The sequence below is a fragment of the Rhinolophus sinicus genome, chromosome 16, assembly GCF_057876585.1.
Source record: "Rhinolophus sinicus isolate RSI-liver-muscle chromosome 16, RSI-T2T, whole genome shotgun sequence".
NCBI lineage: Eukaryota > Metazoa > Chordata > Mammalia > Chiroptera > Rhinolophidae > Rhinolophus > Rhinolophus sinicus.
Window position 1 is genome coordinate 21,742,102 of NC_142516.1, and position 27,291 is coordinate 21,769,392.

Sequence of the window (27,291 nt, forward strand, 5' to 3'; positions counted from 1 at the left end):
CAATAACTTGCTTTGTGACCTTGAACAGACCAGGGCTCTTTGGGCTACTCAGCCCCAGTTGTGTGAAGTGTGGCATTAGCTTGGACAATTTCTACAGTCCCTTGATGTTCAGCTTTACAGATCCCAAGTGATTGGCAGTACTGCCGGTGAGGTTCTCAGGAAGTGTACATTAGCCATCCAGGCCTACTCCATTCCACTTCTCAACCCTTTTTAGGTGCGGTTTTGCTTGCTGACAACACTAAGGAGGAAGGTTTCCAGTGCTTAGATTGTTTCTCAGTTAAAGCTTTTCATTTTCAAAGATTCTTGACTTTTAGGTTCCCACACCGCAAAGAGAATGACCACTAAGCTGTCTTAAAGGAGAATGAAATAACTGAAGCAATAGCTGATTGGGGCTATGATTAGAGCTGTGGCTCTATAACTGGGGAAGAATTCTGTCATTTTTATTTTCTCGTAAAAGACTTGGGAAGTTGTTTGCAAAAACATGCAGCAGAATCAAGCCAAGGTGTTTTTCCATTTAATGCCCAGATGACAATAAATTAAACAATGACAGGATAAAAGGCAAACTCTACTTACATTTTATGTATTTCATATTTTTTAAATCAGAAACTACGCGTGGCTGAGTCAAATGTAAGGAAAATATGATTACTAGTTTGCTTTATTTGTAGTGCTAAGTGAATATTGCCAATTATTGTGCAGTCTTACATAGTATCTTAATAGTACACATGCAGAGTCTTATATAGTGTTTAAAAATGAGTACTGAATTTATTTGAAACGGACACATTGTTTTAAACAACACAAATTTACGAAAGTATGTCCTCGTATGTGTAAAGTGTTGCTCATTGATTTATGCTGGGAAGAAAATTCATACTTGAACAAATTTGCTCAGAAGCTAAGCATATCTCAGAGAGAGAGAGACAGAGAAATAAAAAACTGTTAAAAGCACACTTTCAGGAATTCATACTAGAAATTATGTGTGAAATTTGAATGTATGAATTTTTATTTTCAGTTTATTATTTTACAGAATAGTGATTTAAAAAATTGAGTCAAGTATAAAACATGCGTGTTATATAAAAGAAACTTAAGCAGCATAGAAGTTTATATGGTAAAAGTGAATTGTGGTCTCTTTTCTCGGTTACCATTTCCACTGTACAGATGTTACTATTGTTATTGATGAATAGTCCTCTAAATTTATTTCTATGCCTATGTGGACATATAACGTATAGGATTATTGTTTTTTTTAAAGCAAAATTGGGATAACATGTATAAAACTCTGCACCTTGCTCTTTAATTTATCATTGTATTTTGGACATCTTTCCTTGTTAGCACATATAGATAAACTTCTTTTTAATAGAATTGTAGTATAAAAAGTTGTTTTTTTCTAGATGCCTTTTCCAAAGTGTTCCTATCAGATTATTTTAGCTCTGAATGTGTATTAGGATAATCTGGTAAACATTTTAAACATTGGTTATTGTATAATCATAATGGTTTAATAGAAACTCTAAAAATGTTTTTATAAATGGCCTTACTTTTTGAACTATTATAGTGATATTCTGTGACTCTTCTGAGGGATCACTTCAAAATACTGGAAATAAATAAATCTGTAAGTCGAAAGAGTTTTAAGTTAGAAACACTTAGGCCAATGTATAGCACCAGGAGGTTACTAGACTAATTGGGGGGAATCACTTCGCAAATTATGTAAATGTCTGACCACTAAGCTGTACACTTGAAACTAATATAAAATAATATTGAATGTCAATTGTAATTGAAAAATAAAAATAAAAAAATATTGCTACTTATAGAAATAATACTCATAGGAGAAAATTCAGTACTTGCATAAATTTATGCATAAGCAATGCATAAAGAAGCAGATTACCCCCTGAAATCCAACCATCCAGAGATAATATATTTTAACATTTTGGTTAGTTTATTTTCACCATTATAAGTTTGTACTTGCATGAATTTATACTGTCATTGAATATAGATATTCGTCATGCTTTTGAAAGTCTGAATAATTACTCCATTATTTGGACATACCTTTATTTAAAGTCCTCTATAAAATGACATTTAGGTTGTTAGCAAATTTTTTACATTTTAAACTGCTACAGTGAATATTTCTGTATCTGTCTGCATAGTGTAGAGTGCTTCTGTAAACAGATTCCCAGAAGTGGAATTGAGTATATTTAAGTGGTTATTTTATTATTTATTTATTTATTTATTTATTTATTTAGCAACAATGTTGCTAACTTTTTTTGATATTGTATTTATTTATTTTTGAAGAGATCCTGGATCTACTTTACTTTTTCTTTCTTTCTTTTTTTAAATTAAATGTATTGCGGGCCTGCCCTGTGGCTCAGGTGGTTGGAGCGCCCTGCTCCTAACACCGAGGTCACTGGCTCGATTCCCACATGGGCCAGTGAGCTGCGCCCTCTACAGCTAAGATTGTGAACAACAGCTCTCCCTGGAGCGGGGCTCCTGTGAGCATCTGGAGATTGGTGTCAGCTGCTGTGTGCCGCCCTGAGCGGCCAGTGGCCAGTGTGAGTGGTTGGCAGCCGGGGTGAGTGGCCAGCAGCCAGCGAGTGCTGCTGGGAGCTGCTGTGAGTGGTCGACCAACGACTGGCGACCAACTGCCTCAGCGGGGGGGGAGCGCAAGGCTCATAATACCAGTATGGGTCAGGGAACTGTGTCCTACACAACCAGACTGAGAAATAATGGCTTGAACTGGAGTGGAGGATGGGAGGCGGAAGAAGGGGAAAAAAATGTACTGGGGTGACAGTGGTTAATAACATTATATAGGTTTCAAGTGTACGTTTCTGTAATACGTCATCTATATAGTACATTGTGCATTCATCACCCAGTCAGTTCTTCAATCACCATATATTTGACCCCCTTTTTCCTTTTTTACCATCCCCCCTTCCCCTCTGGTAACCACTAAACTGTTGTCTGTGTCTGTGAGTTTTTTTTGTCTTGTTTGTTGCTTTCACTGAAGTCATATGGTTCTCAGTTTTTTCTGTCTGGCTTATTTTGCTTAGACGATAACCTCAGGATCCATCCATGTTGTTGCAAATGGCAATATGTCATCTTTTCTTATGGCTAAGTAATATTCCATATATATATATGTACCATGATTTCTTCAGTCATCTATCGAAGGACACTTTGGTTGTTTCCATGTCTTGGCTATCGTGAATAATGCTGTAGTGAACAGGGGTACATAGATCTTTATTGATAAATATTTCCCGATTTTTGGGGTAGATACCCGGGAGAGGGATTGCTGGATCATATGGTAATTCTGTTCTTAATTTTTCTGAGGAACCTCCATACTGTTTTCCATAGTTGCTGTACCAATTTAGTACATTCCCACCCATAGTATATGAGGGTTCCTTTTTCTCCACAACCTCTTCAACTTAAAGTGGTTATTTTAAACTAAAATGAGATTATCTGTGAGTTTTATTCAGGTTTACTGGGTGAAAACACATGCTTCTCTTTAGACCATGATTTTCCCCTAAAAAATCTGAAGTATGCAGTCTCTTATTTTTCTCTCTCCCTGCGAGTGATACAGATTTCAAAGTATAGATAAGAAACAAAAACTTTTTGGAGGTTAAAAGTATCATAGAGTTAAAATCAAAGTTTATAACTTTTGTGATCCTGTTTCAGCTGCTCATTGGGGGCAGGCTTTCCTACTTTGTCATCCCTGACTTACGGTCGGCTTTTGCTCACTTGCGGTGATGGTAGCTTACTCCATTTTTAGATGGCTATAGTTTGTTAGATTTATCGTCCTGTTGAACTAAAATGTGTTACTTCCTTACCCCACCTATTTCTGCTGTCAGAACCATAGAAAATTAAGTCTGATGCCTTCCCAGATGATATTTCCTCAGCTGTTTGAAGATACTGCTTTTACCCGAAAATAAGACCTAACTGGAATATAAGCCCTACCATGATTTTTCAGGATGACATCCCCTGAACATAAGCTCTAATGCAACTTTTGGAGCAAACCTTAATATAAGACCCGGTCTTATTTTCAGTGAAACACGGTAGCTATCACATCGTGACATTTCCTTCTCTTTTCTAAGCAAACAGCTTTTTTTTCCTTCCAGCTATATCCGTATCTCCTATGTTGTGATTTCCATTTCCTTTCTCAGTCTGAATTTTATTGCTGATGTGGTTCAGTAGTGCAAAAGTCATTAAAACAGTCACTTACCTTGATATGAGTATTATACTTTTATTAATAGGCACTCACACCAGTTATACTCCCAATTTATACTGAACAGCTATAGCTTAGCTGTCCTCTTGTTATTCTATATTTGTGCAGTTGAGTTTTGAACCTAAAAGCAGAACTTTGTATGTCCTCTCTATTAAATTTAATCTTATTTGAATTAACCCATTGTTCTAACTTCAGAATATCTTTGTGAATCAGTCATCTCCGTTTTTACCTACTATTCCTAATTTTGTGTAATCTACGAGTTTGATTAATATGTCTTCTAGTTTTTAAATTACTGAACTTAATGTTTAATAGGGTGGAGCTGATTACCGCTTTGTCGCATACCACTGAAGGCCATCCGTTTGCTGAGAATCACTTTTTTCAACAATTTGTAATTGCCAGAATCAACTGTTTTTATTTTCCCTTGTGAATACTGGAGCCACTTTTCCTCTTCTTTATTTTTCTAGCACCACCCTTATTTCTCTTTATGGTTAAGAAAGCAGGGTCTGGAGCCAGAGTTCTGGGTTCTAATCCTGACTGTCACTTTTTAGCTGTGTGACCTTGGGTAAGTGTGACCTTCCTGGAAGTCTCAGTTTCTTTCATGTGTGAAATGGGAATGATAATAGTACTTATTTCCTAGGGTTATGAGAATTAAATAAGTTCATATATGTAAAGCATCAGAACAGGGCCTGGCCCATAGTAAGTGTTATTATGTAAGTGTGCTATTATTATACATACATATTATTATACACGTTTTGTTCTGAGCTCCACGGTCATATATCAGATTCTTTGAATTCTCAGGATTAAATTTGTGTGGCCTGCAAGCTTGAACTTTCTTGAAGCAGCTATAGTTTCACTTCCCATGTACTCATATTATCTGGGGCTTAAGATCTCAGTAATATTTCATTTAATAGAGTTGCTTGAAGAAGAATATTTTAATATCCTTTTCATCATATTATAAAATAATTAGTGCTCATTAAAGATACTTTGGAAAATACAGGGAAAAGTAAAAGGGAAAAACAAATCATAACCACACAAATAAAACCATTAATTTCTCAGTACATTTCCTTTTCCCTCCACCATGTAGTAAATATAATCGTGTTGTGTTTTTTTGGATTTTGCTTTTTCCTTAATATTGTTGGAAATACTTTTAATTATGTAGTCTTTGTTTACAGAAACCTCTTTTGGTGGTCGCAGAACATTTTATTGAGTGAATCGTCCAAAGTTATCCACTTCTCAGTTGTTGAACTTTGAGATGATCAGCTTTTCAGTGTTCTAAGTTATACTCTGATGAGCTTCCTTTTACAGAATTTATCAGTATTTAGTAAGGTTCCAAAGCTGAATTCTCAGGTCAGAAGTTACAAACATTTTTAAGACCTAAAGACTATTTTTATTAGATATATACGACCAAAATAAAATAGAAGGTAGTTTTTTTCTGTTTTGTAGTAATCATATCAATTCCCTTTTCTTCATTCTCTGAATTATGGCTGAATGTTCTTTTTTTTTGTTTTAATTTGCCTTCACCCTCCCCCCAAGATTCAGGTTATTTTCATAAGGTCTTGGTGCTCACATTTGTTCTGGATTATATATTCCTTCCATATTTTGTACATTTTCTGTTAAAATATGAGGTTATTAGAGAGTTTCTGCGTCGGCTATGCTGATGCCTCATAAGTGCTCGAGTCGTTTAGTTGTAGTGTATGGAAAACTGAGAAGGGGACCCTGGCTGGTTCTTGTATTGCCAAGTCTTGCTGTTTCTTCCTCTAGTCATGTTTTTTCAGCTACACATCTTCAGCTGTGCATATAACTCTGGATTAGGGTCTAACCATTATTTCATCAGGGTCACACTTCAGCTGGTTGTCTCTTTTTACCTTTAAAAAAATGATTTTCACTGTAATAAACGTATTTCATAGTCTCTAATGGAATCCTTTAACCTGATTCTTTTCAGAAAGCAAGTTTTCTTCTTTTTTCAACATTATAGAGAAAAACCTTAAGAATGCCACAAGATGAAGCTCTTAATTTAAGTCCATGGCTTAAAGATGGAATATTTTATCTTAAGTATCTTTATGCATACAATAGTTTTTGAACTTTGAGATATCATAAAACTATATTTATTTTTTGTTTAAAATATTTAATATCACTACATGGTATTTCAAATGCTTGTTTATTTCAATAGTCAGTGGTATTTTAACAGCTATATATGATGTCAGTGGGGTAGTAGGTTGAGGGGCGTTATCACTTTGTGAGGGGTGTAAATGTCTTAACTATTGTGTTGCTTTGTATACCTGAAACTAATGAGAAAAAAAATAGACTTAGAAGCGGCCCCCCGCCCAAAAAAAATTGATTTAGCTAAACAGAAGAGAAAAACCTACACATACTGCTTTTAGCACTACCAAACTTTATCTTAATGAGTGTTGTATCCACAGCTTTCATGCAATATAGATGCTTGCACATTTGGGAAAATTGTATGTTTATTTTCACGTGTATGTATATTTTACAACTATGTCTATATTTCATTTATTTAAGATCTGGACGTTGGTAGTTGGCTATGTGTTGGCTGTTTCATTCAAGTGGAATGCAAGCACTGAACGCTACTTGAGAGCAATTTCAATTCCTGTCTGGATTATATTGCTTTTTCATTTAGGTGGGTCCCTTTTTCTAAGAAAGTTTAACTTAAGGTCAGCAGTGGCTGACCGTGCAAATCAAAGTGAATTGTTTATAGTGTTACATGTGCATTTAAAATTCTTTAAAATAGTCTTTGGAAAATGTTCTGCTTTAATCTTTTATTATTATCTTTAATAAAAATGTTATGCTTTAAAATGTCTATCTTTTAATTACATTGAATGTTTATTTTCAGAAAGGTCCTTTAAAAATAAATGTATCCTAAAAAGTAGAGCACTTGGACCATTTCTGAGTGTCATACTTAAGGAGGACACAGACAAGCAGCCAAGAATGATAAGAGGTGCTCAAAACCGAGTGAGAAACAAAGAAAGGAACCAGAAATGTTTACTCTGGATGAGAGACGGGAACCGGGCTATAGGCATAGCGAGAGGTGGAGCTAAGGAGGATATAAAATTTGGAAGCTTGTTTCAAGTATTTGAAGAAGAGTCCTGTGAACGAGTAGTTTAAACAGATCTTTAACCATGAGGGAGAGAGGTTCGAGCAGTGAGTAGCTTCAGAGAGAAAAGTCTCTGTTCAGGAGAATGACCAGTGTCAGAGCTGCTCCAGATAATGAGTTAGTTCCCAGTTAGTTGAGACCGCTCTGTTAGCTGAGTGGCTGCTACAATGTTGTAGGGTGATTTTTTTCAGGGACTCTTTGTCTCCAGGTCTGAGCCTATGGAAACATTAAGCTCTAATTTAAAAACAAAATTCAGTAACCTGGAGCAGTCAATAGCCTATTTAAAGGAGGTTTTTAGAACTACTTATTGTTTAAAAAAAACAAAAACCCAAAACAGGTGATTGAAAATATGTCTCTGCTTAGAGTCTGATGTTGAATAAAGTATTACTCTCTAGCTTTTGCTGACTTGGAATGCTAGAGCAGTTGATCAGCAAGATCCCCTAATGTCTGATTTGACTCATTTTGAATTCGAGGAAGGCAGAAGCTCTAGACAAACTCAAGGAAATGCAAATGGCTAATGGGTAGGGACCTGAGCCTCAGTCACCTGTTAGCATTTTTGCTTTATACACTAAGGATGATACATTGAAGCTTTTTGCAGTGCTCCTTTGGCCCATTCCACCCTTCTTGAGCAAGTGTTCACAGCCACTCGCTCAAGAAGGAAGTCAAGTGATATTTTCAGGAAATCAAGTCAGACTGCTTGACTTTCCTTTCGGTTCTATGCCTGGTGCAGGTCATTCTGGGGTTAAATGCGGGGGCTTGTGTTTGGGGTGGTCTTAAACCCTGGATCTGCTTTAGAATAGACTTAGTTCCTCAGGTGATACAAGCCTGTTAAAGGTAGGCCAGCACCTGCCCAGTCCTTTAGACCAGGGGCCCCTGACAGCAGGCCTGGATTTACTAAGAGAAATCCTGAATTGAGGTTTCATTTGTTCGATGGCCTTTTAAAAATAATTTTCCCTGTGAAATAATTTTGTTATTTGCCGATATACCAAATTGTTCTATCTACTAAACTGAGTCTTTTAAAAACAAGTGCTAGGTTTTAATTTCACTAAAAATGTTAATTCTTAATTATTTGCAGCATCTCTGGCTGGCTCATGGAGAATTCCAGTATTCCTGGTTATTGTTTTCCTGATGTCTGTGGGCACCCTCTATGAAAAACAGAATGGAAAAGAGTCTTCTGGTAAGAACTAGGGCATTCTATTCATATTACTCTTCAGAACTATTTGGGAGAGTAGCTTGATTTAAAAAAAATGGGATGATGAAATGGCTTTAAATCTGTTTAAAAACCTGTGGTGTTTTCTGAATAATAAATTTGTTTAAAGTATTTTAAGTTGTTAGATCATACCTCACCTGCCCCCTTTTTTGCTACTTTTTATTGAGGTATAATTTATAGAATGTAAAATTAACCATAAACTATTTAAAAGTAGCCTTTAGTGCATTCACAGGATTGTGCAACCATTACTTACATGTAATTCCAAGGTGTTTTCATCACCCCAGAGGGAAACCCTTTCCCCAGTAAGCGACTAACTATAAAGTTAGGTTATTTATTTGATATGTCTTTCTTCTTTCCTTTTTTCTTTTCCTTTTTTGTTTTTGAGATGTCTTTTTTCTTAGTGCAGGCATTTGTATCTATAAACTGCCCTTTGAGAACTCCTTTTGCATCCCATAAATTTTAATATGTTCTTTCCACTTTCTTTGAGTCAAGATACTGTTTGATTTCTCTTTTGATTTCTTCTTGGACACATAGGTTAATCAGAAGTGTGTTAAATTGCCACATAGTTTTGAATTTTCCAGTTTTTGGTTGTGTGTGCTTTTGCTGTCCTATCTAACAAATCATTGCCAAATCCAAGGTCATGAATATTTTCCCCTGTTTATCTTGTATCCTGCAACTTTGCTGAACTTGTTTATTAGCTATAATGTTTTTGTGTGTGTGGATTCTTTAGGATTTTGTGTACATAAGATCATGTCATCTGCAAATAGAGATAGTTTTACTTCTTTTCTAATTTGGATGTCTTTTATTTTTTTTCTTTGCCTGATTGCTCTGGTGAGAACTAGTACAATGTTGAATATATACCATGTTCTTTTAAAGATTAGTTTTGAGGTACCCTGGCTGTAAGTGGCCTGTATACAGAAATAGTTTGTTAAAAGTACAGATTTCTAAGGAGTTGTAGCTGGGCGGTAGTGGAAGTGGCTAGATATAGTAATGGTTCTCAGATCAGACTGGGGAGGTCACTCTGAGTAGCACACAGTTTCTGTAGTGACAGGCATTTGTTCCTTCTTTTTAATGGTTATACATAAACTAAAAGAGCAGATTCCTAATTGTAGCAGATTTTTAAAAGAAATTAATTTCTCAGGTATCAGTTTGTTAAGTTAGAAAATATAGACAAACAAAAAGAAGAAAATAAAAATCTCTCAAAATCCCATTGCCCACAGAGTATAAAAATGTTAACTAATGGTTTTTATGCCTTAGACTTTTTAGATCACAAGAAAACTGGATCATAGTGAACATTCTCTTTTGTAACCCACATTTAAACTTAATTATGTCATGAGTACCTTTCTATGTCGATGAATATACTTCTACAACATTATTTTTAGCATCTTCATTTTATGCTAATTATAATGCTATTTGTGACACTGTTATTTGTACAGATACCTTATAGAGTCTTTTTTTAAATTGTTGCTCTTTTTTATTTTATTTGTTAAATGAGTAATGTGTCACAATTGTAAGACATCTTATTCATAAAGAGTTGTTTGGAATTTTTAAATAACTACCTGAAACAAAGAAACCTTAATTATCTGTCTGATAGTGGAAAAGAGGAAAGATTTTATCTTACATTTTGCTGTCTTTCTAATTTTCCTTTGCTCAGCCTGCCTTCCTAGTGACAGTCTGTGGGTATCTATCAGACCGGGAGAAGTAAACTGTTTTGGCACCTACTATATATCGAAGGGGTGGTGAGCACCACTGGTCCTTCTGGTTTGCTTTAGCTCCTTCTGTTTTTTCCTTTTCCCTAGTAGTAGGGATTCAGACAGCCCTGCTTACCCCTCACCCCAGGACAGTTTTCTCTTTTTGACTGCCTTTGTCCAGAGCTAAGTAAGTACTTCACTGCAAGTATATAATGTTGGTCTAGACTGAAGGCTTCAGGTGGGTTTTCTTTTGGGTGTAAATTCTAGTGAGCTGATGATGGCAGCCTCGAGAGCTGTGAGGACAAGAATTCTAAGAGCAAGTGTTGAGCCATGTTTGATTATTAATATCAGGCAGAAACCCTGAGCAGGGGTATGTTGGCATACAAGCCAGATTTCTAGTATTTTTATTCCAGACTATTACAGGGAAGCAAATCACAGAATAAATGTTCACAGCAGATTTGGAAATGTTGGTTTTTCTTGCTTTATTTACTTTCATTCCATCTTACTTAGGAATAGGTTGTTCTTGATCTAGAATCCTTTTATGGTCTTCTAGTCGAGATAATTCTCATCATAAAATAAGCCTTTTAAAGTCCACCCCCTCCTCCCTAAAGTTTTTTTTCTCTTGTCCCTAGAACTGTGTTTCTTTTAGGCATTAGAATTCAAACCATCTAGTCCACCCTGGGACAAACTTTCCCTTTTATTACAGTCAGTCCCCTCCTGTAGATGTCGCTGTAATATAGTTAGGTACAGGGCTGGTTTAGTGTACTGCCATGTGCATTTATTCCTTCCTGTCATTCCCACTGTCCCATTGGAGGACTTGCTCTTATGTCCTAGTCTCCAGTATAGGCATCTATCGCTGTGTCTTCTGAGCTTTGACTCTTATGTAGAAACTTTTTATGATCTGTGGACCACTGGAATCACAGAATTAATCCTTTGGATTTCATCAGAATTCAGAGCATGAGTTTGTTTCATTTCTAGGTCCAGAAAACTCCTCTTGTGGGTCATTGCTGAGTTAGTTTCAGTGGTTCCTTCTGAACCCCAGGGGCCTTATTCAGTGATTTTCTCTCAGACCTTGGGAGCTCTGACCAGGTATTTTGTGAAACCCCAAGATAATATAAGGGTAAAATGTTAAAAGTCTACCATGGTTTTAAATGTACTATCTTTTTTAAATCCACAAATGAAAGCCACCCTCCAAAACCTTATAGAATGGTTGTCTCCATTTTGCAGATGAAGACATTTAACTCGAGAGGTTAACCGACTCGCTTACAGTCCCACTGGTGGAGCTAAGATACAAACCTAGGTCCTTGACCCTCGGCCCAGCGTTCTTTCCCTTCACCAGGCTCTCTGAGCAAGCATCAGTCATCCCGAAAAGGTATTGACCGCTGATCCTCTTGCACCCAGCCGCAGTCAGCTGCTGCAGGCTCCCATGTGGGCCCTGTTAAGTCAGCACAGCTGCAGGACCTGGCTTCTGTGTCTCCTGGTTGCAGAAGCCTCACTGGGTTGAATCCTGGAGTCCAGCTCTGATGTGTTCCTACGGCCTATGAGAAAAAGGCCCCCTAGCATTATTGTTAGTAATGATAGTAATGGGCGAGGCCCTGTTTGGCTCTTTAAACACGCCGTCTCATTTAGTTTTCTTGGAAATCTAGTGAGATTGGTATTACATTCATACTTATTGTAGAGACGAAGAAATTGAGGCTTAGAGAGCCATTTACTCGGAGGAGTGCTTCTTCAAAAGCTAGGCAAATGCATCACCTGTATCTTTTAACAGCCCAGACAGACAGCCTGAGAAGTACAGGCAGGTACAACGGCGTCTGTTCCTCCTACCACTGGTAATCCTTTATAACGGAGCAGAAATAGCTTTGCAAGAAGACTTGGTAGTTGCCTTCATCGTTTTGGTATAACGTGCAATATGAGTGAACAGTTTGGTCCAGTTAAGCCCCCATTGGAAAAGGAACAAACTAGATTTTTTACCGTTCATCTCTCACTCCCCAGTTCTGACGCTGTAAAATAGTCCTAGAGAAACTCCTACTGGTCCATATCCACGCCCTTGTTACTGACCAGTGGTACAATGAAGTGATACTAGAAGTCACTGAGAAGACGTATTTTCCACATAAGTGATGGGAACACAAGCCTTCTTCAAAGGGAGCTGTGTGTGCCGGGGAGGTTTTACTTGGTTGGCAGGGCCTCCTTTCAGGAAGCATCTTTGGATGTATTTCTGGCCACTGCCACTATCCCTGTGGAAGAGAACAAAGTAGATCAAGTATTTCCTTATTTAGACTGGTTTCAAAATACATTTTCCCTTGATTTTTAAAAATGTTATTCTCCCCATTGCTGAGTTAGCCACGTTCACAGATACTATTTGAACGTAGGATCTGTTTCTTACGTGACAGACTATGAGTTTCTATCGCCTAGTCCTCGGTGCTAGCAGTCGTCTGTTTCTTTGGACGTGTGTGGATCCATTATTTGGGCCTCCACTTAATGCTGGCCCTGTCCCTAGATAGCTTGACACTTGAAACCTTGGGTGCTCTTTCCTTTTTTGTTTATAGTCCTTGGGTCCCAGGATTATGTTGCCTTGTCTACGTGCCTATTTTTAGCTGGGACTTTTTATTGCCAATGCCATAACTTTGCCTAGATTCTCAGTCCTGGAATTGTTCTGTCTGGTTTATCATCCTTTTGCACAAAAACCTGTGGGGTTTTTGAAGTGCAAGAGGATATCACTAAGCCAGAAGTCATTAAAATGCCTATATGTTGTTTAAGATCAGTTTCCAAATCTTACATCCATAATTTTCAGATACTCCTTGTTGATTTTCTCTGTGTGCTATTCTTTTCCTATTCTTTTCATTCCTTTGTGAAGTTTCAGGCACTCTAAAAATTTGCTGACTCATTCGTATATTCACTAGGATGATATTTCATAGCTTTCGTTTATTTAGCGCTGATTCGTTGAATATTTACTGTGTATTTTAGTGACGTCAGCAAGTTGGAGAAAGAGTTAGTATTTAAAATTAGCCATGGTTGTGAAGGTTTAATTTAATGATCTTAAGTTCTCCTCAGAGTCTTTCAGTGCCTACTGTATACAGAATATTTTGCATGGCCCTGCAGGAGATCAAAAAAATGTGTGCTAAAACTTAGGGAAATGGCTACAACATGAAGTAGTAAGGGGCTGAGAGGTGCAGCTACTGTAGGAGTGCTAGTGACTTATGCTTGTAGTTTATGCTCCCCAAACCAATAGTTAGGATATAGACGATGATAATAGCTGACATTCATTGAGTGAGCCGTACATGCCAGGTATTGTTCCAATCATTTTGTATCATTGTTTCACCGAATTCTCATGTGAGACAGGAAGTTCTGTAAGCTCCATTTTACACGTGAGGAGACTGAGGCATCTAGATGTTTGGTACCTTGCTCATAGTCATCCAACAAGTAAGGAATAGACCTGAGATTTGAACCTGGGCAGTCTTGTTTCCTCACCTGTGGTCCCAGCCACTGAATTGTACAGCCTCCGGATATGAACCCTCCCACTCTCCGCTCCCATTCTTCCTGTCATCCTCACCTCTCTCTGCTCTTCTCATCGGCCCCTATGTTCTGGCCTTTTTGGGACTTCTTAGAGTTCTTTGGACAGCACACTTTGCTTTTTCTTGCATGTGTGTCTTTAGACCTTCTTTTTGGTCTTCCTAGATGTTTTCTACCCCACCTCTCCCTTCCTCCCCAAGATAGACTCCTCCCCAAGATATACTTCTATCTTCTTTTTTTTTTTTTTTTTATGGTTTTTCTTTTTTTAATTTTGTTGGGGAATATTGGGGAACAGTGTGTTTCTCCAGGGCCCATCGGCTCCAAGTCGTTGCCCTTCAATCTGGTTGTGGAGGGCGCAGCTCAGCTCCAAATCCACTTGCCCGTTTTCAATCTTTAGTTGCAGGGGGCGCAGCCCACCATCCCATGTAGGAATTGAACCGGCAACCTTGTTGAGAGCTTGCACTCTAACCAACTGAGCCATCTGGCTGCCCCCTTGTTCTTGTTCTGTCTTCTTTATCTGGCTAACCTGTTGAAATGCATTTAAAGGATTGCACCTCTTACCATTTTTCAGCCTTGTCCGCACGTTTGGAAATGCTTCCCTTACCTCCCAAGCATGGATTCGGTTTCCATCCTCTGTGCTCCACGTACCTTTACATTACGTGGAGCACAGAGGATGGAAATATGCTACACATACCTTTACATTAGCCCTGAACCTACTGAACCTTGACTGATAGTTTAAGTATTAGACTGAGCTGGACACTAGTGTCCTAGTTTCTCATCTCAGCACATAGCCTAGTCACCTCTGATGATGAATGCCTAGTAGGAGTTTAGAAATATAAGTCAAAAGACAGCCGACTGGAAGTCCATGTGTGAGGAGCTATAAAGTGATCTTGTTATTTTGGAGCTACTTAAAAAAAGCACTTTTCAGTCTTTCAAAGAAGAGTCACCACTTCATTAAATTACTTGTGAAGAGGTGGGTTTAGTAATTCAGGAGCCTTGACTAGTCTTCAGTCTTACGTAAGAGAGAATACTTTGCTTTTTGAATTTTGACTGGAAATATTTTATTTTTCTACTCTTCTGTCCCAGGCCATTAATCATTAGGTGTTTCCAACTTTTGCTTTTGAGTGGAGCCTGAGAAATCTCTCTTGGGTGCACAAGAAACTAGGTCCTCTTCAGTATCTTGTGTAATCAGTTTGTTTTTGAAACTTCTATCTGGAAGTCTAAAAAGAGCTTCAATATGTGCAAACGTCTCCATCCGTTTCCCCTGCATGTTGTCTGTCTCACCTTAAGCTGCAAATTTCGGGGTCATCACCGACACCTTCATCTCTCATTCCCTTTATTGCTTCATCACCACATCTGGTCCACTTTACTCCATGTCTCTTAGATGCAGCCAGTTTTCCATCATCGGCCCTGTTAACCGCTGCAGGGCATGCTATCAACATGGCTCGCCTATGATACTGCAGTCGTTTATCTCATTCTTGGTCTCGCTAAGCTGTTCTTCACCAAACAGCAAGAACGATCTTTTTATATCTCAATACTGATCATTTTTCTTTGGAGTGCGGAGGTGGGTGTGGTTAGAAGAGGGCGACAGGAGAGACCTTTGCAGTGATAAAGCTGTTCTGTATCTTGTGTCCATGCCGATATCCTGATTGTAATGTTGTACCACAGTTTTGCAAGACGTTACCACTGGGGGAAACTGGATAAAGGGTTCACAGGATGTATTATTTCTTACAACTGCAGGGGAGCTACAATTATCTCAGTAAAATGTCAGTAAAAAGCACGATTATGATCCTGTTTGAAACTCCTTAGTGCTTTCCTCCTCCTTTTAGGATAAAGACTAAAGTCCTCATTGTGGTCTTTGCAACTTGCCATCGTCGGGCTTACCATCCCTCGCCTTGTTTATTCCATACCAGTTATCCACTAGCTGTCTGTTCCAGACATGCCGACTGTTTTGGACTTTCACTGTTTTGGACATGCCAGGTTCTTCACTTACAGCCTTGCTATTCACTTTCTTCTATCCAAAATATTAGTCTTCACATTCTTAGGTGATTTTCTTTTCATCCTTTGTATATCAGCTTCATTTTCACTTCTTAAAGGGAATCCTTTCCTCATTCTCCAGACTAAGTCAGATTTCTATTGGGAGCTCATAAAACACCTAGTATTTGTTCTTTATAGCAGTCATTATAGTTTGTACACATTCATGTTTGTGTGGTTCTTTAATTCGTATCTGTCTCTTCCACTAGCCTGTTTATGTCTTTATCCCCAGCATCCAGTGCAGTGACTAAAGAGAACATGTAAGACATGAAATACACGGCCTTTCTCTCTCAGCCATTGTTCTCTTATTGGCATCTCAGGAGCACCTTAGATACTCAATCCGGGAGAATCAGTCCTAATCTAGAAATCTTGCTGTCTTCTCAGATCATGAGCTTGAGATTCTCTAGTATTGCCTAAAAAGGAACACCTTTCAGGTCACAGAGGCGTTATTAGCAGAGGGGTAGGATATGGTTGAGCAAGGTGAGTGCTCTGGACCCTGATGGCTGAGTCTGCGGAGAGTCATCTCAGGCCCTGGCCTGCTCAGCTCTGAGCAATGGCCAGTCTTGGATTGGTTGGGTGTGTGGAGTTCATTTGGAGATGAAATACACTGACCTTGTGAAGGGTTGTGGCTCCTTTCATTGGCTTGCAGAATTCTGTGTCGTCACGTTGAGTATTGGTCTCCCAAAAGTAAGGTCCCAGCTGTATGAGTGCGGGTGTGCAATTTGGTGACTAAGGGAAAGTCAGTGTTCTTACTCGTGGACAATGGAATCCACACTGGCTAGTCTAAATAGAAAGAGGTATTGATATAGAGTTTTTGCATGTGACATTTTTGGAAAGCCCATACGATTGAGCTCGGATCTGACAGAGGCAGAAGCAGTGCAACCAGGAGGAATGCTCGACACCAAAGGACTGTTTGAGCAGAAGTGCCATAGCTGCTGCTGCCTGCCACAAAGTTAGAGGTCCAACAGCCAAACCTCTGGAACTTCTGTCAAGTTCTGCAGAAAAACCATACACCTCCATAACTGTTTGGCATGAGAGCTGTGTGGCTTCCACGTTATAGTCAGGCCTTTTGGTCTCTCAGGTCCTGGGCAGGTGTGCCTGCCTGGTAGAAACTGCATCACGTGTGGGACCTGAGCTGCAATGGAATCCAAGAAATACAGTCTTTAGCTTTCCAGTCTCTCAGATGCAGGAAAGCGTGCTAGAACCTGGTGTTGTGTAAGCTAGTCTGTGTTGTCTGCCATAGCAGGTTAAAGGCCGACAATTACAGACAGTCCTCATTGGCTAGTAAATAATTTATTTAAATGTTGTGCAAATGGTTAAGCTCGGTGTACTACCTATTAGGAACTTAATATGGGCACATATAACATGAAACGGGGTAATGCTGTTCCTTTAGATTTTCTAGTGGTGGATTTTGGCTGTGCTGAATTATGTACTTTATAGATGTAAATGGTTTGGCATAACACCCATACATTTGCATAACCATCCGTGGAGTGTTACTGAGAGCACCAGGTATGGGCTGTCCCACACCGTACTACAAGCTAGTAATACAAAGGAGAGTAAGAGTCTATATTCAGGAAGTCACAGACTTGGTGTGGCAGTGTTTTTCAACAGAAATGTGTATTAAAATTAACCTGTGAAGTTAAACATAAACGTGGCGCTTCATGTTTATATATTCACTAGGCCACGTGCAACAGCATGAAGTTCCCAAATGAGAGAGAGAGAGACAGAGTCCAGAAACCTGCATTTTTAGCAGGCTTTCCTGTTGATACTTAAGCATTCTCCCTTGCGAAGAACCACTGGTCTGGTGGATCAGTAATAACCGTTTTGTTTTGTTAATGTTGAAAACTTAGGACTATGTTTCAGGTTCAAGTTACTTCCCGCTTGGTTCATTTGCTTTAAAAAGTTTAAAAAAATGCATGCTTGCTTTACAGGGGCAGAGTTGCCAGGGCAAGTTATCTCCATGGCAGCTTCCACTCTAGCAACGCTGGCCATCTCTATCACAGGGTACGAATCAAGCACGGAAGACCAGCCCTCCACTCAGCCTGCAGGTGACTCCGCTTATGAAGGAATGCCTTCAGAATCATTCCAGAAATTGCTATATACATAGAATATACAATTAAGAAAGCCACTAGCATCACAAAATACTATTTACAGGTCCTTCATTTTTCTCTCTGATTCCTATTTTTACACTGTTTTTCCTCTAATTTTTGTTCTTATGTATCACTTTTTTTCAGACATTTATTATTTACCTTCTTAGGTTTCTTATCTTGGTTTTTCATTCTTTCCTTTTAAAAAATATTCTTTTCTTAATTTATTTTGTTATTTCTCGCTTTCTTCTCGTATTATTTTCCTTTTCTCAGCGCCCCATTTACCTTTGTCCATATCTTCCCCCCCCCCACACTTAATCCTTTTCTTATTTTCCGTTTCTTCTACAACTGCCAGTTCTCCTCCATTGTTCTATTTTGCTCTAACTTTCTATATTGTTTTTTTTTTCGTGTGTTGTTCCCTTTCTCCAAATCTTTGTTTTCACTTTTATTTTCCATCTTCTAGTCATCCATTTCTCTGGCATTTCTTACTTTTCTTCTCAAAGTTTGTTTTGCATCCCTCATGCTCTTAATATATTGACTTTCCCTTAAAACAGACTCCTCCTGTTGTTTCAAATTCAGTGCTCCTGTGAGATCTAGCTGGTAGATTTCTATCAGCTTTAAAGTCACGCGGTACTCACACAGAGTTCTGGAATGTAAACGCCCATCTCTGCCTGTGCCAAGCGGTCCATTAGTGCCAGAGGTTTTGGAGTTAAGGAATATTTTTGGTGAGCTCTTCTGGAGGAAGAACTGACTTTAGAACAGTTTTGAAGGAAGGGGTCAGCTAAGAAAAAGGCATTTGGGGTAGTAGGACAACTTATTTTTCTTGCACACTGAATCATGTTTTCACAGTGAAGAGGGAATACTGTTTTGGTTATGGACTTATTCTAAATGGCTGCCACAGCCACCAACATGAGGTTTCCAAATTACAAAGATACTCAGAGAGCAACGTCAACCAGAAGCATATTATAACTCGCTTGGGCTTTAGCTTCAAACCTCAAGGTAGAATGTTAGTTCTTGTGAGGTGGACTGACCTACCATGGTGCTGGCTATAGCTCTAGTAGAAATGTACTCACAGCTCAACATCTCTTAAAAGGAACACTAAGGAAATTATGTAGCATTCAGAGGGCTACTGTATAGTTGCTTATGAAAATGTTGACATAACGGAATTTAGTAAGCACCTACTATATGTCAAGTGCTATTCTATGTGCTAGGAATTTAGTGGAGGGAGAAGAAGGCAGACAAGGTCTTATCTCCTCTGGAGCTGACATTTAGCTGAAGGGAGAAAGTCAAGAAGGTTGAGTGGAACATGATACAACTATGTAAAACTGTGTAAAGACTGGAGGGCAGACTGGGAGTCGGGATTATGGGTGTTCTTGTTTTTTTTTCTCTTTTTTTCCTCCACTTCAGAAATATGATATACTTTTGTCCTGAACTTTTATTTATGGAAGGCAAAATGCAAGTTTTAGGACCTTACTCATTTCTATCATCACAGTGTATACTGAGTAGCACCGCTTTGCTAGTTACATGATTTCTGACATATATGGTAGGTTTTAGTGAAACTCGGAAATAATAATATAACCCTATATTAACATGTAGCAGTTGCATTGTCAGTAAACAGTGCCTCATGTGAAATAATTCAATGTGATTTATTTGAAAATTCCTCACCCTCAGCAATCTTGTTTTACATCTCATTCTAAGAAAGACATGTTTCAAAGTCCTGGCTTCTTCTTGGAAGAGCAATTGGCTCCATGTTAGGTGACATGAAAAGCCATATTGTGTCAGAAATATATATAAATGCATCTAGTATGAAATTATATTAAAAGAGGAGGAATTTTTATCTACTATATGTTAATGTTTATTGCTGTATATGGTTTGAATAATTTTCATGGACTAAGTATAGTTCTCGGCTATTTTGTTATGTATTTTTCTTTAGTTTTTTTGTTTAAATGAAAAATATTAATAAATGATATATATGCCATAAAAAAGTGAGCAATATAAAGTGTATAAAGTAAAAACTAAAATAGTCCCCATACCCAACTCTACCCTTCAACAAACTTAGTTTCCCTAAATTTTAAACTGTTAGCATTGTTAATTCTCCACACATTTTTCAGTACATATGCAGACATACATCCAAATCTTTTTTTTTTTCTTTTTTAATGTGATGTAATCATACCATGAGAGCACATTTTGATGGCCTAACAGAGAGTAGATTAGCGCATTTCTCTGTATTACTGTTCACTAATGTGGATGAAGGTGGTGGATGATGTTTTCTTTTCCTTCCCCTCTTCAGAAACCATGGACAGAGGAGAACCCCCTCCATCACTGTCCTCATCTTCTTCACCCTCCTCCCCTTCACCCACTCTGGGCAGACAAAGGACTGAAATCGGAACATTCCTTAGAAAGAAGAAAACGAGTGATATCTACTTTGTGTCTCTCGTTTGGGCCATCATTGGAGTCCAGGTCTGGTTGAACCTGTGGATTGTGCAGTTGCTGCCAGTGCCTATTGCAGGTAATTGGTTAAATATGATTAGACTTGGGATAATTTTACTGTCTTTTAAAATAAAACGCTAGGACGTTTACATTTAAATAGTAAACGTTATTTTGAAAATATATTACTTGATACCTCTTTAAGATTTCGTTTTGAAGCTCGAAAATGTATTTAGCCTCTTACACTTTTGTGTGGTGTTACAGACTGGTGGTTCCATGTGGCGAGTTGACCATTCAGCCATTAATGATTCTAGGGGGAGACTGTTAACAATCTGAGTTTTGGGGTTTGTGATTGAATTTTGAGAGCTGCTCTTAGTGAAGTGTGCTTTACATTGTGTTTTTAATTCAAAGGAAATGAAGGTTTTGAGAAATATATGTATGCAGCATCTTGATATTTCTCCCCTTGTTTGACAGAAAATTAAATTACATGCACATGTATGAATTATATCAAAATGGAGATTATGGCTGTTCACCCATCATTAAGTTAGGTCTGTTTGCCTGAATACCGTGGTAATTCGTGGCCTACCTCTGTTGTGTTGATTCTCTGTAAAGGTGCCTTCTAATACGGCAAGAGTAAGGAACAGTTTTCCGAGACTCAGGTGCTTTGTAGCAGAGTCTGTTATCCTTTCTTTTTTAGTGTAGTCATAGTTCACACCAAATTTATTTAAGTCATCAGTTCACGCTCAGGATCCTGCCATCCAGATACCTCCTAAATTTGATTAGTTCGTGTCTCCTTCATCAAGGTTTTTCACTATTGATTAAAACATAATCTGATGTTTGGAAGCCTGATTTTTTTTTATACCATGGTCTAAAAGTCTCAACTTACTGGACCATTTACCTTCTAGATCATTTGTTTTCAAACTTACTATTCTCATTAAATTGGACAGTTAAGTAAACAGTTACAATTTCTTTGAAGATTTGTTATGACCAGGACGCTGTATAGTGCCTCCGCTTAGGGAACACAGAATACAAGGGGTGAAGTTTGTATCTGCTTCTTTCATCCTCAGGCAGATCCTCTGTTTGGTAGTTGGAGCAAGGACTATTGTAATTAACCAAGTCACAGAGTACCTCCCACAGCCATGCTTTCTATTAAGAAATTGATAGAAATGCTTAGTGAAGCAGTTTACATTGCTGTTCTGGATTGTTCCATACTTTCTTTGGTTTTGCCAGGCGATTTCTTTCATGCTGGCAAATTGTGTCAGGTGCTATTGGAACCCCCTTTTTCCTTATAGTTTGTTAGCAGGAATTATATTTGTCCTAGTCACTTCTTAACCCCAAGGCCATCACAGGAACTTGACACGCCCTTGAGAGAGCAGGCTGTGAACAAGTCAGCCTCCAAAGGTTTTCTACAGCCTATAAATACTCTGGGCTTATTCTAGAAATTGTAGGAGCTTTCCTAGGACCTCTCCAGAGATTTAAAAATGCTAATGAAGGACTTGTTGAACTGGTATGTAGCACTCAGCTCACGGTTCAAAATAGTAAACTGCGAAGCTTTACATTATAAGGCCAGGGCTAAGGACACAGAAATCCCTGGAGTTAGGGAAATTATAGTGATTGGACCCCAATTATCCAGGGTCCAAACTTCCGGGCAACCCTCATAGATAAGTAACACTTTCTTCTAGTCCCGCCACCTTTACCAAGAAGCTGTATCCGTTCCTGTAGGGGCACCGCACTGCCCAGCTGCAGGGGGCGCATTCACACTGTGGTCTGTGCATGGTCCCTGCTGAAGCTGTGCCGTGCCCAGCCTCAGGGGCCATTGGTAGCAGCCCTGCTTATAGCCAGGCTGCTTCTCTACAGAGCGCTGGTGAGAGATTCAGATGTATAGAGCATCATCAAGTAGAGAAATAGGAACGCAAATGGCAATGTTACTTGTGGTGGTATAAAATCATCAGGTATATGGAATACATTATCTGGTTACTAAACGTTAGAAATCTAAGGAAGAGAACAAAATTTGGCAATAGCAGCTATAACAGCCAAGGAGATTAGGACATGTCAGGGGTTAGTATTCTTTGCCCAAGGTTATAGTCCCTGAAATCTTTGTGATCATGGTGTCTTATGTTCAGATAGGTGATGAAACAATCCCTGACTACTTCAGGGATTCAGACTCCACAAAGGAGGTAGTACACGGCAGGTGGGGCTTGTGTGAAAGTTGTTTGTCCCAGTACCATCAATTTGGACTATCTTGAACTTTCTTCCCTCCCCTCTCCTGTTTTAAAAATTGATCTTTATTTTAATACTAGCTTTATTGTTTTAGAAAGGGCACATGGACTAAGGGTCCTTTCACGTGAGGACTTCGTAATCTGTATTTTGCTTATATATGTATTTCTTATCTTCTTTGTAGTCTGGATACTCAAAAAGCTTGTAATTCACTTTGGCGTTGTGAACTTTGTGGAGAAACGCTGCTACGTGTGGTGGCAGGTGGTAGAGCACTTCCTGAAGGAGCGGCAGGAAGCCCTAGCGCCCTGGCCAATCATCGGGCTTGGGAAATTCTTGTTAAACATTGACAGCAAGGTATTGTATTTTAAGAACTTGCGCGGTTTTAATGGGGTGTATATATTTGTATATATTTCATTGTCTGAGATATTTCAAGTCATCGTATTTAATGTTTATACTGTAATTGTTGATAACACATTTGAAATAGAATTCTATGATGAAATTTAAAGTTCAGAATTACAGTTTTTGTAAGGGTAGGATATATTTAGTTTAAATAAGCATAGTGTTAAGTATTAACTGTTAGGAAATGGGAAAAAAGGATCTCATGGAACACCTAGTTCAATTCCCTCATTTTATAAGGACCAAATTGAAATCCCGAGTGGGGATACAATCTGGCTCAGTTCAGCGACTATTTTTGGAATAATTCTCCTGTGTCAGATAAGTCCTAGGGAAAATCAGACGAATCGCAGAAAACTAGATACAGAAGCTCTGTTGAGGGAGAGCCAGCAAACCATTAGAATTCAAAGGCAGTGGTCAGATTCAGAGGCTGAGTGGTTAAGGGAATGGTCTCTGAATCCAGATTCTGGTTTCAGATCTCAGTTCCGCTATTTATTAGCTGTGTGATGTTGGACGAATGTGTTATCCTTTCTGTGCCTTGGTTTCCTTATCAGTATAATTGCGTATAAGAGCATATACCTTATAGAGAATGGGTGTGAGGGTCAAATGAGGTAATGTATATACAGTTCCTAGATCAGGGCCTGCTACACAGTAAGCTCTATACAAGTGTTAGCTGTGGTTGTAATGTGGAGGGAAAGTGTGTACAGGATGCAGGGACAGTACTGAGCAGGAAGTGGCTCACTGTTGGTGAGGCAGTGGGAGAGGGGAGGTGTTGCAGAGGAGGTGATGCCGGGGCAGATTTTGAAGCACAAGTAGGAGTTTATTAGGTAGACATGGCAAGAAGAGCAGGTGGATGGAGCAGTGCAAAGGCACAGAGACTTCCAAAGCGTGCGTTCTTAGGGAACACCAAAAAAATGGGCATGGCTGGGCTATGTGAAATGGTGACTAGTGGGCGGTAAGGCTGGAGGGTCAGGCAGGACTGGAGCAGCACGTTGTATTTGTGTGCCGTGCCGTGTGAGCTAGATTCCATCTCAGAGGCTAGTAACTTTCCTTTAACAGGTCCATTCATGGCTTAAGGTGGAGAAATACTGCTAGGTGAAAACAGTGGAGATACAGATGAGAATAATATAACAACTGGAATGCATGTGGGGAAGAAGAAGTAAATCTTTTAAACTCTTCATAAAATAACCATAATAAAATATGGGTCAAAGGAGGAACAAGGGATATATTTTCTGACATATTGCCTGACTATCTTCCAGAAAGTTTGCCAGTTTTAATTCCCACCAGTACAACACATGAGAACACCCATTTCCTCGAGCTCTTGCCAATAAGGGGTGGTATAATGTAACAAGTTTTTTTTAGTTTCGTAGAAAGAATTATCTTGTTTTAATCTGAAATTTTTAAAAATAAAAATGAGCCTGGCCGTCCTTATATATGCTTATTGGCTGTTTATATTTTTCTTTTGCAGTTTGCCTACTTGTATTTTTATTGTTTTCAACTCTTTAAATAAGGAAGAATCTAAGACTTTGCACAGATATTAACATATTGATCACATCTCCCTGGTTTTGGGATAAAGCTTTATCTTACTAGAGTGCTTCAAACTTTTCAAAGAGGGTAACTCTTATTTTCAGTTAATTTCTTTGTCTTACCACTGTCAGAAGGGATAGAGACTAAATCCTATTTTCAGTGCTCTCACGTACTTCTACTGGTAACTCTTCATTTAGGAAAACTGTACAGTTGTGTCAGTTGAAGTTCCGGGGCATCAAAAAGTATTTGTTACAGAGTAGCCTTGTAAAAATTGGTCATTTTTATTCTAATTTGTTTGCCAGTCTGTCTTTCTTAATTAAGAGAGACAGTAAAATGAATAACACCAGCATTTTTTGCTATATAATGACACATATTAGAATAAATGGCTGTTGTAAACTAAATATTTTGTTTAATTGTAGTTGATGCCAAAATTATGTTCTGTCTAGTATAATAATATAATTAGCTGCTGCTTTGGGGAATAAATCTATTTTTCATGTTTCTATTGAATTTTAATTGATTGGACGAGTGTTTTTGAAACAATTCATCTATAGGAGATTGAAGTATGTGTTTAAACATGCACGGGGTGTACTTCAGGGAAAACTCTGTAAAGAGCATTTACTCACTCTGATGAAATTATGCTTTTTAGCCTTTATACTTTTTATATCATGCGTGATGCCTTAAATCCTGTTTACTGGTTGGTCTTTAGATTGTGTCCACTAACTGGCATGAGTTATTATAGTGCTAAATATTGTGAGGTTTAGATGAGGTGACATTTGTGTGGAAAGAACAAGATGTTCTACACTGTAGGAAAATGTGTGCCTAAAAAAATTGGGATGCAAGGAGATACACAAAATATTAACAGAATCTTAGCTATGCTTGCTTTTTGGCCAGGTATCCTCTGTTCCAAATGAGCACTGCAATATTTTCCTCTTTAAAAAAATGTAAAATAACTCATACTATAAAGCTGCAACTACACAGTTCAGTGAAAATGCAGTATATGAACTTGAATTAGTTTATACAGGAACCAAAAATCCTTTTGGTGCATGAATAGTGAAAGAACCCTAATCATTACTCTGGTCTTTGGAATTTGCTTTCAGGTTATTTTATGTATTTTTAGTTGTTGAATTGCCAGCAAAGCTGTGGTCATCATCACTGTAATCATTGTGCATTTTAAAGGAATAATACATTCAATTTAAAAACGTTGTTAATGTATTACAGGTTTTTTTTTCTTCTAGTTTTTCTTTTCTCTGAGATAATCTCCTCCTGCTCTCAGTGACTTTCTTTTCTTTTCATGCTATTATTATTGCATTCTCTAATGATGTTCCACTGTTCTTATCTCCTCTTTCTCACCTTACCTCCATCCTCAAGCTCTGGCACTGGCTAAATAAGAAGGTAAATGAACACATGGATGTTGGTTTTTACTATTCACTTCTGTAATTTCTCCATTGTTTCTGTTCTCACTGCTTCTGTCCATATGTCAAGCTAGGTTTGTGTTATTAAAGTTCTAATTATAAGCTATGGAAGGTCAGGAAGCATTAATGCTGTCACAGTATAACTTGCTAAAAACCCAAAGCTTAGGATTTTACTTAGGATTTGGATACTATCTTCTTGCTCAAGTGTGTGCACAAAGTTCTGTCTCGTAGGCCTTTTGTTTGCTGTGATTTCCGTTCCTTTCTAGCTCTGTGGTGGCTCAGCCTGATGCTCTAGTCTCCTTGGATGTGTGAGAACACATAGGCAATCGTTACTGAAAAGGAAAGCGAATTCTTTATTGCTAATTTTTCTATATATGACACTGGCATTTTTTGAAATGATAAATCTGTGAAATATTTGTGTGATCCCCTAGGCTGGTAATTTTATATATTGTCCTTTCTTATAACTAATATTTAAGAATTTTATTTTTAACTTACCGTGTTTCCCTGAAAATAAGACGTAGATGGACCATCAGCTCTAATGTGTCTTTAGGAGCAAAAATTAAAATTATTATTACATAAGACCCGGTATTATATTATATTATACAAGACCCAGTATTATGTTATATTACATTATATTACATTATGTTATACTGGGTCTTATATTAAAATAAGACCAGGTCTTATATTGATTTTTGCTCCAAAAGACGCATTAGAGCTGATGGGCCGGCTAGGTCTTATTTTTGGGGAAATACAGTAAAAAAGATTGTAGTCATTGCTTGTGGCATCTAATTTCATGTAATTCCCAAGATTTGAGGTTGTGTGTATGGTAAATGATTCACATGACTGACTTGAAATTATCGAGGTACATTTTTATAACTTCAATAACTTCAGTAAAGGCTAATCCAGATATATTAGGCGTGCTGTACCCCTGACATGCAGTCTGGATATAGTATTGGAATTCATTAAATCCAGAGGACAGATAGCAAGAGATGATATCATTTACATGTATGTGTTTAAACACAATAAGACTAAAAGTTTTCAGTGGAAATATTGTAGGCTTTAAGAAAAATGTGGTACTTAGAAATTGATCAAAATGACACTTTTGAGTGTAGAGATTAGAATTTCATTCTGTTGAAACAGGAAACAGGAGACTTTTGACATGGCCTAAAGTTTTAAATTTTGGATTGAAAATACATTGTGTAAAATAAATAAATACATACACACACCACCACCATACATTCTCTCTGTCTCATACACACACACACACCACACACCACCACCACCACCACCACCACCACCACCACCACCACCACCACAAGTATGGTTGTAAATACCTATTAAATACCTATATTTCCTACAAAACTAATATAAGTAAGTGAGTTCAATCCTTGGCAGATAGTAGTGTTGCAAACATGATCAAATTAGGTGTTTTTATATTTTTTCTGTGTGTGTGTGTGTGTGTGTGTGTGTGTG

The 27,291-nt window shown here is 38.1% G+C and overlaps 1 protein-coding gene across 3 annotated transcripts in view; it reads left to right on the plus strand.

The window, feature by feature from the left end:
• TMEM245 (transmembrane protein 245) overlaps window positions 1-27,291 on the plus strand; it is an 86,868-nt gene that overhangs the window by 4,620 nt on the left and 54,957 nt on the right. For 2 of the 3 annotated variants that reach the window (XM_088793404.1, XM_019734185.3), the window contains exons 2-7: window positions 6,719-6,836; window positions 8,386-8,487; window positions 17,687-17,803; window positions 20,133-20,351; window positions 22,671-22,840; window positions 25,775-25,798. In XM_088793404.1, coding sequence (XP_088649530.1) covers window positions 6,719-6,836; window positions 8,386-8,487; window positions 17,687-17,803; window positions 20,133-20,351; window positions 22,671-22,840; window positions 25,775-25,798 — 750 coding nt within the window. The remainder of the gene's footprint in view (window positions 1-6,718; window positions 6,837-8,385; window positions 8,488-17,686; window positions 17,804-20,132; window positions 20,352-22,670; window positions 22,841-25,774; window positions 25,799-27,291) is intronic. The other variant, XM_019734186.3, reaches the window with a different exon arrangement.